Source organism: Vulpes vulpes, chromosome 2 (genome assembly GCF_048418805.1).
Source record: "Vulpes vulpes isolate BD-2025 chromosome 2, VulVul3, whole genome shotgun sequence".
Taxonomy (NCBI): Eukaryota; Metazoa; Chordata; class Mammalia; order Carnivora; family Canidae; genus Vulpes; species Vulpes vulpes.
This window is the reverse complement of record NC_132781.1, coordinates 14,997,905-15,011,414: the sequence shown is the minus strand read 5'-3', so window position 1 is coordinate 15,011,414 and position 13,510 is coordinate 14,997,905. Positions and strand designations below refer to the sequence as shown.

The 13,510-nt window shown below is 43.8% G+C and overlaps 1 protein-coding gene across 3 annotated transcripts; it reads left to right on the top strand.

The window, feature by feature from the left end:
* The first annotated feature begins 650 nt into the window (after positions 1 to 650).
* TACO1 (translational activator of cytochrome c oxidase I) lies at positions 651 to 13,050 on the top strand. 3 transcript variants are annotated; one of them, XM_025999556.2, is made up of 6 exons: positions 659 to 1,152; positions 2,351 to 2,457; positions 4,026 to 4,153; positions 4,656 to 4,833; positions 10,841 to 10,905; positions 13,014 to 13,050. In XM_025999556.2, exons 1-5 carry the CDS (start codon positions 870 to 872, stop codon positions 10,868 to 10,870), a joined length of 726 nt encoding a protein of 241 aa, XP_025855341.1. In that variant the 5' UTR covers positions 659 to 869; the 3' UTR covers positions 10,871 to 10,905; positions 13,014 to 13,050. The 3 variants fall into 3 exon arrangements, with proteins under 3 accessions (XP_025855340.1, XP_025855341.1, XP_072602982.1); XM_025999555.2 differs by lacking the exons at positions 10,841 to 10,905; positions 13,014 to 13,050 and adding an exon at positions 5,158 to 9,187 and having other exon boundaries at positions 651 to 1,152; XM_072746881.1 differs by lacking the exon at positions 13,014 to 13,050 and having other exon boundaries at positions 10,841 to 11,256.
* Positions 13,051 to 13,510: the final 460 nt, after the last annotated feature.

The window sequence follows — 13,510 nt, the reverse complement described above, 5'->3', positions numbered from 1 at the left end:
AAGTTGATGACCTGTATGACATGAATTATGTCAATAAAACTTATTTTTAAAAAAAGAACTGTGCTGGACACAGGGGTTCTGTCCTGCTCTCTAAGAATTCTCTAAGAATTTTAATATTGTGGCAGAGACATAAACATTTTTATATTAAAAAGTTAGGTACTAGGGTATAGGCGTGTATGAAGGGTCATGTGAGCACAAAGTAGGGCATCTGAGCCCAACTGGAGAATTAGGGGATGTTTTCTTAGGTGGAAAATGATGTCTGAACTGAATCTGGAAGAAAAAGAAAAAACTTAGCCAGGTGAGGTGAAGTGGAACAAGGATCAGCAAAGACCCAGGTTTGTGCTGAATACAGGAACTGGGGAAAGTTCTAGGCGCAATGTGATGTTTCTAAAATGGCAAGGTACAAAGAGGAGAATGCCGAGTCCATCACAAAGTAGCTTGGATAATAAGCAACAACAATAATAATAAATCCCTAAGTGAACTCTTCGTTACAGCTAAAAAAATGTGAGTTGGACTCTCAAAGTCGCTCCCACCTTGACCCCAGCTCAGCACCAGGTGCGAGGAAGGAGCAGATACCGTTAGGCGGAACGGAATTTGCGGTCGGTGGGGGCGCGGTTTTGGAACGGACCGGGAAAAAGGAAGTGTGCTACATTATCCAGGGCACCCAACCCCGGCTTCCGGGGATGGGAGCGGGTGGTTCGCGTTCCGTCCCGGGCCCGCCTGAGCCCCGAGGTCTCTGGTGACGGGTGGACGCGGGTGGAGGCGGCCTCAGGCTCAGGACCTGCTTGCTCCCGCCACGGACGCCACGGGCTGACCTTGGCCGCCGCTCATTGGCTGCTCTTGTTGACCTTGGTCCAAGGTCGGGGTCGATGGCAGCTTGGGCCGCCTCGAGCCTGAGCAGGGTCGCTGCCGGGTGCCTGCGGGGGGCGCGAGGCCCCGGGGTCCGGGCGGCTCTTCCTCCCACCCTCGCGGCCTCCCAGCCCGAGCCCACGGGCCGCACCCCCGTTCCGGGCAGGACGCTGCACCTGACCGCGGCGGTCCCCGCCGGGCACAACAAGTGGTCCAAAGTCCGGCATATCAAGGGTCCCAAGGATGCCGAAAGGAGTCGCATCTTCTCCAAGCTCTGTTTGAGCATCCGCCTGGCAGTTAAAGGTAAGTCACCCGCTGCTGCCCTCTCTGCGCCCACAGCCAAATCAGTGACCACCGTGAGCCTTGGTCCTTCGTGAACACCGTTGCCCGCTTCATAAACGCTCAAAACACCTGCCGACATTGTAGGACTCCACTCGCCTTTCCAGATGCTGAGCGCCTGCCTGCTTGGCGGGGAGTTGCTATTAGGATGATAATGGTAAAAGTGACTTCATTCTAGTGTGTAGCTGGGTACTTCATAGAAACAGACCCTAAGAGTAAGGTCACTTGGGTATCTTGCCTGAAGAGACCAATCGAACCCTCTAGCCCCCTCTGGTAGCACATAAGTTGTGGCAGGGGCATTGAGGAAAGCTGTTACTTGCCCAGCTTCAGTTTCCCAAGACACATTTTCTCAGAAGGTAAGTTTGCAACCATGTCTTTTCCCATTGTGTAGCCACTACAAGAAGGCTTTTTTTTTCTTTCTTTCTTGGTTTTGTTTTTGTTTTTGTATTTAGTGTTCGATACCTGTAGGAGTGGAGAAAGAGTCCTGTAAAAATCATGGATTTTGGGCGTAAGAAGACTTGGTTCCTGTCACTTACTGACTGTAGGACCTTGAGCAAATTGCTTAACCTTGCTCAGTTTCAGTTTCCTTCTATAAAACAGGGATAGTACCCACCTTATGGAGTTTTCTGGCACATAATAGGCACTCAGTAAATACTAATCTACCCCTAGAACTCACGCCTGATATTTCTCTTTGCTTTCTTCTAATTCTTGATATTGAGTGAGATCAACACTGTTGAGTATTTGTTATGTGCACTGGTGACACAGAATAATGAGGAAAACCCCCACCCCGAGAGACGGCATGATTACATGCTGTCATATGAGCATTTCAGTAATTACACACAAAATAATAGAGTCAGAACAAGGGGTATTAATAAGTCCAGGAAGTTTTGGTACCATTTTCATCCCTTACCTCTTCATCTGATGCAAAGTGGTCTCTGAAACCTAACAAAAAGATATTCATCCTTACAGAGTGAATTAGAAACTTCTTTTCCAAAATACTTCTCCATATTCCATTCAAACACTGATTAAATGTTCAAAATTAACTGAGAGACAAGTGGTGACTTTCTACCTTTTTTGCTGGGGGAGGGTAGAGAGGCAGAAAGCCCTTCTTTCTCCTGGCTGTAATGAGATGTCTTCACCCAGTCTTTTCTCTCTTTCTCAGAAGGAGGCCCCAACCCTGAGCTCAATAGCAGTCTGGCCAACATCTTAGAGGTGTGCCGCAGCAAGCACATGCCCAAGTCAACGATTGAAGCATCGCTTAAAATGAGGGTATGTCCTCAGTTTCACTTCTTGTTATTGATCACAGCCCCTCCAGGGCCCATGTCTGAAAGGCCACCAAACAGGCCTTAGATTATCAAAAAGAAGGGTAGCATTGTGGTTGACACTCTCAATGCAGAGCCTTCTGGTGTCTCTCTGACTTTGGACATTGGTTTTGGGAGCCCAATCAAGGATAGGATGAGTAGATAATGTACAGAACCAGACGGCCTAGGACTATTCAGCCAGAGTGTGAGGTGAGGGTAGGAAAAACAGGCACAGTGTGGGGAATGTTAGATTGAAGAAGGGTTTGTTTTTCAGATATTTATGCCCTAAAGGAGAAGAGCCAGTAGAAAGGGAAACAGAGCAACAGTGATGGTAAGAGGGGCAAGGATATAGAGACCAGTTATGGGAATTGTCTTTGAGCCCAGGTGAGAGGACATCTCTTCCTCTGGGACAAGTAGGAAGGATTTGAGGAAGTAATTTTTTTTTTTTTTTTAAGTTTTAATTTATTTGACAGAGAGAGAGAATGGGAAGCGGGAGGGGAAGAAGATGGGCCTGCCTGAGCAGGGAGCCAGACATGGGGCTTGATCCCAGGACCCTGAGATCATGACCCAAGCTGAAGGCAGATGCCCAACTGACCTAGCCGCCCAGGTCATCTGAGGAAGTAATAATCATCTTAATAGCTAATAATTATTGAGTGCTAACTCTAGGTCAAGCACTTTGATAAGAATTTTGTATACATTATCTCGCTGAATCCTCAAAACAACTTTAGGTGGAAACTGAGACACATAAAGATTAGGTGACCAAGTCAAGATAATGTCAAGAAAATTACAGATTTAAAACCAGACAGACCATAGAACCTAGTCTCTAACCATTATACACACTGCCTTCATGTAGGCTGTGATGCAGTTAAGTGTAGAGGATTTTCACATACCTGGTGGTCCTTTATTTCCTTTGTGAAAGAAGAAGGAAGAAATTGTCATTTGAGGGTTCCTGGAAAGGCAGCAGGGCAGGGTGCTTGGAGAAAGTGGTGAAGGTCAAATCTGTGGGCAAGGGATAAGTAGTGGAGGTGGCATGGGAGGTCCTATTAGATTAGTCACTAATCTGTTGATCTATTGTTTGAATTTTGTGACCATGCTATTTTCAGTGGTTCTTATGATAGGCCCTGGGTGTGCTATTTCCTAAAGCAATACTTAGCACCCCAGGGGTAGGAGACTTCGCAAGTGGGTTTCATGCAGGATGAGTGTAGAAGGATGAGTCTTGGTGGAATTGTGGGGGCTGGTATGTGTGTTAGATGTGGGATTAGCTGGGACAGGAAGGAAATGAAACGAGGTGACGGCTAATTGATTGTTCAGGGACCAGAGAAACAGACTCCCTTCCCAGTAAGGGGTCATACTTGCAATTACCTCAAAAGTTGGTCCCAAAGGGCCACCTCTCAGAGGCAGGGGACAACAAGAAAGACTTGAGACCCGAAGCTGTACCCCAGAGTGCCCATCCCATGGAGTCAGTATCTGTGTTCTGGGCTGGGATGCAAGAAGGAATTGAGAAATAGGAAAATGTGCTCATGTTGTTTATTGCAGAAAGCCAAGGATGTTTATTTGCTGTATGAGGGCCGAGGCCCTGGTGGCTCTTCTCTGCTCATTGAGGCATTATCTAACAGTGGCTCCAAATGTTATTCAGACATCAGACATATCCTGAACAAGAATGGGTAGGTATAGGTCTGGGGAGAGTAGAAAGGTATGAAGCCTTGAGATTCCAAATCTTTGCAAGGAAAGAACTGTTGTTCCTGGTGGTGTTTCAAGTTTTAAGCATACTTTATCCTTAGAATCCAAAGAAATGATCATTTCTTCTCCCTTATTTCATTTTGTATGAGGCAGGATCCAAAAGACTTTTTCATCAAGTGTAGGAGGGGCCCTCTGTTCCATTTTCCCTATCTGTAGCGATATGATGTCCAGGTCTTAAAATGTACCACCAAGACTGGAATCTTAAATGATGACGTCTTTGTATCTACTAAACTCCACTCAGGGCAGAAAGAAGGGGATGGGGGTATGTTTGGGTTTTTCTCTTGCCCAGGGGTAGCTGCATATCCTCCTTCAGAAGTATGTATAAACTCGAAAGGCTGGGTGAGAAATAGAGTATTAGAATGCAGTGCTATGTGGGGACTGAAGTGTCTCCAGGCATTCAATCTGGTATGTTTCCTTTCCTTTGAGGGGAATGATGGCTGATGGAGCTCGCCACTCTTTTGACAAAAAGGGGGTGATCGTGGTTGGAGTAGAGGACAGAGAGAAAAAAGCTGTGAACCTAGAGCGTGCCCTGGAGCTGGCAATTGAAGCAGGAGCTGAAGATGTCAAGGAAACTGAAGATGAAGAGGAAAAGAATGTTTTTAAAGTGAGTATGAAGCCTTAGTGTTTGGTGAACTTTTGAGAGAGCCCTAATAGATGTGTTAAGGCTTGCTTCTCTGTTTCTTCTTTCTTGTGCCCTGGGGTACAAGTGACATAAAGAGTTCACATATTGCACAAACATTTATTACACGAATACTGGATAGGGCTTACTTTATTGAGGACTATGAGAAGGATTCAGAAGTCTGAAAACTGTATCTCTGCTAGTAGAATTATTCATTATAGTCATTCCATTCAGGTTTTGCAAAGTTCTGACTGGCTTTATCCTTTTTATCTCTTGGCTCCTCACCTCTTGACTTTCTTTTGTCCCTAGTTTATATGTGATGCCTCTTCACTGCATCAAGTGAGGAAGAAGTTGGACTCCCTGGGCTTGTGTTCTGTGTCCTGTTCACTAGAATTCATCCCCAACACAAAGGTGCAGCTGGCTGACGCTGACCTGGAGCAGGCCGCCCTTCTCATCCAGGCTCTTGGCAACCATGAAGATGTGATCCAGGTCTATGACAACATTGAGTAACCAGGCTCTCTGTGCCCCTGGGGTCCTTCCTAGGCAACCTGCAGCTCATTCTGGAGCACAGGCTTCTGCAGCAACTCTGAGATTGAAGCAGATTGGAGGCCTAGCAGGTTAGGAGGCATAAAATAAAGACCTGGAGCTTTGTGGCCAAGGGAGTCATTGCATCTCCATGGGGCCTCTTTGTCAGCTCTGCTGGTGTCTCGTAGCCCTGTTGGATGCGAAGTGGAGCCAACCAGCTAATCAGATTCTGATCTTAGGAATTTGGCCCTTGTGGAAATGGCAGGTGCCCTGAAGGCCCTTGTACTAGAAACTGCTCTTATATAATATAACTGATCTGGGTTGCTAAACTCATAGTGTATAGCTCTTGCATTTTCCTGGGTTTTTGTCCAGCTATTGGGACCCTCTTGACTTCCTTTGAAGGTTTAGTTCCACTACTCCAGTCCCAGGACTTTTTTTTTTTTTTTTTTTTTTAATTGACCAGAGAAATGTAGATCTCTACAGGCACCACTCTGTGCTGGTCTGGTGGCCCAAATCTGTCATTTGTCATGCAAATAGTATTTGTCAAACACCTATGTACCAGGAACTGTATTTAACAGGAGCACAAACTGTTCAGTAGGTACTCTGTGTTAGATCCTGCTCTAAGACATAGGACCTCTGAGGTCAGACACAGGACTGCTGTCTGCTGGAGCTATCCTAGGGCAGCAGGAGCTATACATGCGTCCTTGTTATTTTCGTGTGGTCTCTGTGCCCTCCTTCTGCCAAAGAGCTTAAGGCTCTAACTCAGTAGGAAATCCAGTGCCAATGTTAAGGGACTCCCAGGCCCTGCTTCATCCAGACCCCCTTGTGTTCTGAGATTGATCAGAGCAGACCTTTCAGCATATTGGACTACTCTCAGGAGAGGTGATGACAAGCTGGTTCTCAAAGCTACTTGGTTACCAGAATGCCACTCGAGCTCCTTTTCATCCCTGCTGGCAAATGATGGGGCACTGGCAACTGGAGAGGAAATGAGAAAAGAAGGAAGGGTGAAGGACTGACTCAGATCCTGGCAAGCTGGGAAATTGGGCGCTTCATACCTTTTCCCCTTAAGTGTCACTTTTGAGTTTAGAAAGACCAGGAGTGCCAATCACCTATGCAGGAGCCCATTAAATATGTCAGGCCTGGAATGGCTTTTTGATCCCTGTTATTTACCTACTCATAAGTTGTTTAAACCATTTCTGAGATCAGAATAATTTTCCTGAAGGAGCTTCAGGTAAATGAGGAAAAGAATAAGATCCAAATTGGCTGGCTATAAATAATAACTTCAGCTTCTAGGAAAAACCGGTTACTAATTCCATGATGACTTTAACAGTTGGAGAGCAAAGGCTAAGGGAAGAAAAAAAACAATGAAATAATCCATGAAAATGCCAAAGCATATCCTCTTACACCTCATTTCATAATCATGATACTACCTGGCATTCTTTAGTTTGTTTTGTTTTTTCAAATTGTGTGTGTGTGTGTGTGTGTGTGTGTGTGTGTGTGTGTGTGTGTGTGTGTGAGAGAGGGAGAGGGAGAATCCCAGGCAGGCTCCATACTCAGTACACAGCCTGATAACCGGGCTTAGTCTCAACCTGGAGAACATGACCTGAGCCAAAATCAAGAGCCAGACACTTTTACTGAGCCACTCAGGTGCCTCACATTCTTTAGTTTTTATAGGAGATAACTCATCAAAATATCTGACGAGCACATTCTTAAAATAGTGCAATTTAAAGTTTAAGTGCTGCTTTGTAATTTATAGAATACTTTCTTATGTTATTTGATTTTCACAGCAAAACTAAAATAATCAGGCCAATTATTTTATACACAAATGGTCACATAGCAAGCAGGTGAGAATAGGCCTAATACTACATCTTACATTGATCTTGGTTTATAAAAATAGCTGTTTTGTAAATGTTGATTATAATTATGATATAATTAGGAAGAATCTCCTAATTTCTGGTCTGAGAAATCTGCACCAGGAGAGCCTACTGTGGAAGGGAACTTGGCTACTCATGTACTCGTGAATAGTCCTCTAGTAGGATTTAAGGATTTTTGTAACTAGTTTTCTTACAGCAGGGCTTTGGATGGCTCTGCACTGACCCCTGGTGGTGCCCTGCAGTCTTTCCTGCAGCTAGCCTGGCAAAGGCAGAAATGAAACCTTATTTGGACCTGTACTGCCTCTAACTCTGCTAACGAGACCCTTAGCTACATAGGTTAAATAACTATTTAACTGAATAGTTAAGCAGAGAGAATATGAGTTATTCTGCCACTAAAAATTATTTTCTAAAAAATATTTTATGTCAGAAAATGTTTACAGTGTAATGTTAAATGGAAAACAAAGATGTAAAACTCTATAGTATGATCCAAATTTTAAAATATAGTCATACTTTATGGACTTAAAAAGACTAGAAGGAAGTGTATTAGAATCTCAAAGCTGGTTATCTCTGAGTGGTGATGTTGTCACTTTTCTACAATCATATATTTAATCAGGGGAAACATTAAAAAAAAAAAAAAAACAAGTCACATTATTGTCCACCTAGGGAGACAGCATGTGAGAGGCCAGGAGTCAGGCATACCTTAAAGTCAAAAGAATGAGATCTGGTCTTGGCTTGCCTTTGCCTTATCTTTGGTCATTGTCTTAGCAGACAGAATCATTCAATGCCTTACAGCTGGCTTCGGCTCACTTTCAAGTGACCTTTCCATGGGATGGAAATATTTGTGATAGGTTCCATCCATAGCCTTGACTCTTACAGGAAGTGTTCACATGGTACATAGCTGCCTTCCTTCTGCCAGAGGCCTCAGCCAACAGTGGAAATTCAGCCATAGGCTGAGTTACTCTTTTGGGGTTTTTTTCTGTTTTGTTTCTTTTGCTTTACTCTCTGATACTTAGAGCACAAGAGTCAATAAAACTTCACACTTGAAGAGACCCCAACTTGTAGACTTTTATTTGAATTGCTGGGGACACCTCTGGAACCCTTTTGAAGAGGAAATAAATGACCCATTAGGTCTGGCCAGGGCAAGTGTTAGGATAGATACCACACTAGTTTTGACCCAAACCGCTTTCTTCCTTATGCCCTCCCCAGACACTGAGGAGGATAGTAGTTTTTACTTTTCCTCTTGTCTTTCTTTTGTCCATGTGAAAGAGGTAACATCTCTGGTTTTTGAATGAGTAAGTGAACCTCAACTGGAGGGATTCCCTTCCTCCTAAGATATAACCACCATTAACAATCTACTCTGTATTCTATTCATTGGAACCAATCTACTGGGGAACAGATTTCAACTCTTAATTGCCAGAAACCTTGGACAAGAACTTAACCTCTTTGCACCTCTTTGTCTATAAAATTAGGATAATAGTACCTATCTCATAGGGCTGTTTTGAGAATTAAGTAAGTTAACCTATGTTAATCACTTAAAAGAGTGCCTGGCAATAGTAAGTGCTCAATAAATGTTGGCCTTTTTCCCTCCACTAAGTTTGAATGAACATTTTTTAAAAACTGAAATGTGATCACCCTGTACATTTCTGCTTTATGAGTTTTTGTTTTTTTCACTTCACAATGTATCCTGGATGCTGCAATGAACATTACTTATCTTTGCTCACTTGCAAAGTGTTCCTTAGGATAAATTTAAAGAAGTAGAATTTATAAATGAAAAGCAATTTTTTTCTCTATTAGTTAATGTCAGTAATATATAAAATATCATGGTTGTAAAAATCTTCAGTGGTATACTAATCATTCATTAACAATGCAGATAAAATAACTGGTTGAACTGGTGATTGAATATATTCTTTACCTCTGAATTAAAGGAATTGTCATCAGGGGTGCTTGGGTGGCTCAATTAGTTAAGTGTTTGCGTTCAGCTATGGTCATGATCTCAGGGTCCTGGGATCAAATCCCACTTTGGGCTCCCTGAGTCTGCTTCCCCCTCTCCCTCTGCTCCTCCCCCTCCCACCCCCCACCTCTGCCTGCCATGCTCTCTTTCTCGTTGTCTCTCTTCTCTCAAATAAATAAATAAAATCTTTTTTTTTTTTAAGAATTTTTTTTTGGCAGCCCAGGTGGCTCAGTGGTTTAGCGCTGCCTTCAGCCCAGGGCATGATCCTGGAGACCTGGGATCAAGTCTCATGTCGGGTTCCCTGCATGGAGCCTGCTTCTCCCTCTGCCTGTGTCTCTGCCTCTCTCTCTGTCTCTCATGAATAAATAAATAAAATCTTTAAAAAAAATTAAAAAAAATTTTTAATCAAGTCAGATGATAACTTTTTTTTTTTTTTTTTTAAAGAGAACATATACATAAGCAGGGCTAGGGGGCAGAGGGAGAAAGGGAATCTTTTTTTTTTTGTATTTATTTATGATAGTCACAGAGAGAGAGAGAGGCAGAGACACAGGCAGAGGGAGAAGCAGGCTCCATGCACCGGGAGCCCGACGTGGGATTCAATCCCGGGTCTCCAGGATCGCGCCCTGGGCCAAAGGCAGGCGCTAAACCGCTGCGCCACCCAGGGATCCCGAGAAAGGGAATCTTAAACAGGCTTCACACCCAGCCTGGATCCTGACACAGGAATCAATCTCAATCCTGACATCATGACCTAAGCTGAAAAGAGTCTAACCCTTGGGGTGCCTGGGTGGCTCAGCGGTTGGGCATCTGCCTTTGGCTCAGGTTGTGATCCTGGGGTCCTGAGCCTATTCCTCCTCTCTGTCTCTGTGTGCCTCTCATGAATAAATAAAATCTTAAAAAAAGAGAGAGAGAAAAGAATCTGACCCGTAACTGACTGAGTCACCCAGGTACCCTTTGTTTTTCCTTTTTTATACCAAATTCATTGAACTATTCCTGAAAATTCATTCATGTTTATTGTTCCCTATCTAGTGTCCAAGTGTTCTTTTTTTAAAATTTTTTTAAAATTTTTATTTATTTATGATATATAGAGAGAGGCAGAGACACAGGCAGAGGGAGAAGCAGGCTCCATGCACCGGGAGCCTGACGTGGGACTTGATCCCGGGTCTCTAGGATCGCGCCCTGGGCCAAAGGCAGGCGCTAAACCGCTGCGCCACCCAGGGTTCCCTATGTTCAAGTGTTCTTATGCCCTGGAAAGAAAAAAAGAAAGTATTCAGCTGGTATATCATAGGATGCTTGAGGCCCTAAGCATTAGGAGCAGGTTGTGATCCTTGGGGTCAGCTATGGCTTTAGTATTTAACCAGGGGCATCTACTCTATAAAACCAGGGGAACAGACTTGAGAAGGCATGGCCCAGATGGGAGGCTTCACATAGGGAAAATGAAGAGTGAAGAGAGAAACAGTATAGAGAGAGAAAAAATATACAACTACAAGGGCACACTTGTGGAGATCACATTCAACTACTAACATCCCCAGTTCAGGTTCACTTACTTATTCAAAAAAATACTTCTTTTTTGAATGTACTGTGAAAGATGCTAGGCATACCAATTTGAATGACAGCTTTTGTCTCTATGCTTACTTCCTTAAAGGCAATTACGACAGTGGGACAGGTGATTTGATGAAGAAAGTACTAGGTGCCCTGGTACCCAGAATTGTGAGTATTTGTCTGGAAGGGCTTCCTGGAGGGAGTGATGTTCAGGCTTAGTTCTTTCCTGAAAGAATGAGAGGAGTGGGGAAGAGTGGAGGAGAAGAGTGTTTAAAACAAAATAGCAGATGCAGAGATAGAGAGGTAAGATGGACTCTAGTAGTTCCCCATGGCCAGAACATAGATCTGAATGATGGGGTTGGCAGAGATGGGAAGTGGAAAAACTTGTGGCTGGAGAGGTATAGCCTGGGTCCTGAAAGGCTTTCTTAACTACATCCAGGTATTCCACTTATCCTAAGGGCAATAGGAGACTATAAAGATTTTAAGCAGAGCATGACAGAATCAGGTGTGCGGTTTTTTTTTTTTTTTAAGATTTTATTTATTTATTCATGAGAGATACAGAGAGAAACAGAGGCAGAGACACAAGCAGAGGGAGAAGCAGGCTCCATGTAGGGAGACCGATGTGGGACTCACTCGATCCTGGATCCCCAGGATCACAGCCCTGAGCCAAAGGTGGCGCTAAACCACTGAGCCACCTGGGCTGCCCTGAGTTGTGCGTTTTAGAAAGATCACCCTGTGATGTAAGCAGACACTGTTACATGGGGTTTGAAGTAGGATGGTGGACCTGAGGATGGGAGAGAAATGGACAGATTGGTGACATGGTTAAGATTAGCCATGGGCACAGGGGAAATGGAGAGGAAGTTCTCTAAGGGAGAGAATTCACAGGCCCAAGTTGGGAAAGTGTTGATGGCAGAGGAAATACAGAACTATGGAAGAAAATGATGAATTCAGTTGGGACCTGTAGAATTTGAGGTGCCTATTGGAGGCTAGAGGATAATATCTTGGGAGCTCAGAAGAAAGTCTAGTGTGGTAACTTCAGCATGCGAATGTTTGAGATGGCCAGTTAAGGGACAGACAATGGAAATGAAGCCCTCAAAGAAAGCAGTTGCTAGAAGGAGGGAAAATCAGAAGGCTGTTTTTTGACTAAAGACTTACATGGTTGTACTGTAGTTCTTTACTATGTGCAAGCATTCTAAGTGCTGGTGATAGGATAAGGCAGTGAACAGGACAAAATCCCTGCTGCTGCATAGCTTATGTTCATTATAGAGGAAAGACACACCTACAATTTTAGTCACTATGAAGAAAAATAAGGCTGAATATGGGGCTAAAGAATGATGGAGAGAGAGGCTATTTTGGATGGGGTGCTTAGAAACTCGGAAGAGTTGACATTTGAGCAAAGACTCGAATAAAATGCAGGAATTGGCCATGGGAACATCTTCAGGAATAGCATTCTAGGTAGAACAAATGGCAAGTGCAAAGGTCCTGGACTTGGTAGGTTCAAAATATGTTAAGAAGGCAGTGTGGCCAAAAGAGTAATTGTGGGAGAGAGGTAGGAAGGAGGTGAAGATGGCAGGGCCAGCTCCTATTGAGCCTGAAAAACCATGACAGAGTTTGGGTTTTATTCTTAGTGTAATGGGTAGCCATTAGAGGGTTAACAGAAGGGTGATAGCGTGATCTGAATTACATTTTATAAGGATCACTCTGGCTGCTGTGTAGAGAATCATTTTTCAGGTGGCCACAGAGGAGACCGGGTTAGGAGACGAGGGCAGTCATCCAGGAGAGGGTGGCAACTTGGACCAGGATGGTAGTGGTGAGGGGCAGCCCCAGTGGCGCAGCGGTTTAGTGCCGCCTGCAGCCCAGGACGTGATCCTGGAGACCTGGGATCGAGTCCCACATCAGGCTCCCTGCATGGTGCCTGCTTCTCCCTCTGCCTGTGTCTCTGCCTCTCTCTCTCTAGCTGTGTCTCTATGAATAGATAAATAAAATCTTAAAAACAAAACAAAAACAATTAAAAAAAAGAAAGGATGGTAGTGGTGAGAAGTGTTAGATTAAGATACGTTTTGAAACCAGAGGTGGAAAAAAAAAAAAGAAGGAAAAGAAACCAGAGGTGAGAAGACTTAGATATAGGGATGTTAGGGAAAGAGCAAAACCAAGGAAGACTCCTCCTAGGTTTGTATTTCAACAATTGGGAAAATAGAAGAGCAGGGTATTTTAGGGGGAGCAGGAAAGTATAAGGAGTTCAGTGTGAAACTTGTGAAATTGGATCTGTGTTTTAGACATTCCAAGAGAAGCTGCTGAATAAACCATATAGGCAATGGAGTAAGTACTAGATTTCCACTTATTGTCTTTTTGTTTTTATTTTTAAATTTTTAAAAAATATTTTGCTTATTCATGAGAGACACAGAGAGAGAGGCAGAGACCTAGGCAGGGGGAGAAGCAGGCTCCCCCCATGTGGGACTTGATCCCAGGACTCTGGGATCATGCCCTGAGCTGAAAGCAGATGTTCAACCTCTGAGCCACCCAAATGTCCCCACTTGTTGTCTTTTAAAAATATTTATCTAACAGGTCAGTAAAATTAAGGGTCAGATATGAGCCCCAGATTGGGAGATAAGGACCTCTAGCACTGGCTTACTACACACATTCTCACCAGAGTGATACCCCAGTGGGGTGAAAAATGATTCCTAAGGGGTGAAAAAAAAACTTAGATAATACAATGGTATATAGCCTTCAGAGCTCAACCCTATTTGATGAAATCTTATTCTTTAGTATTTAA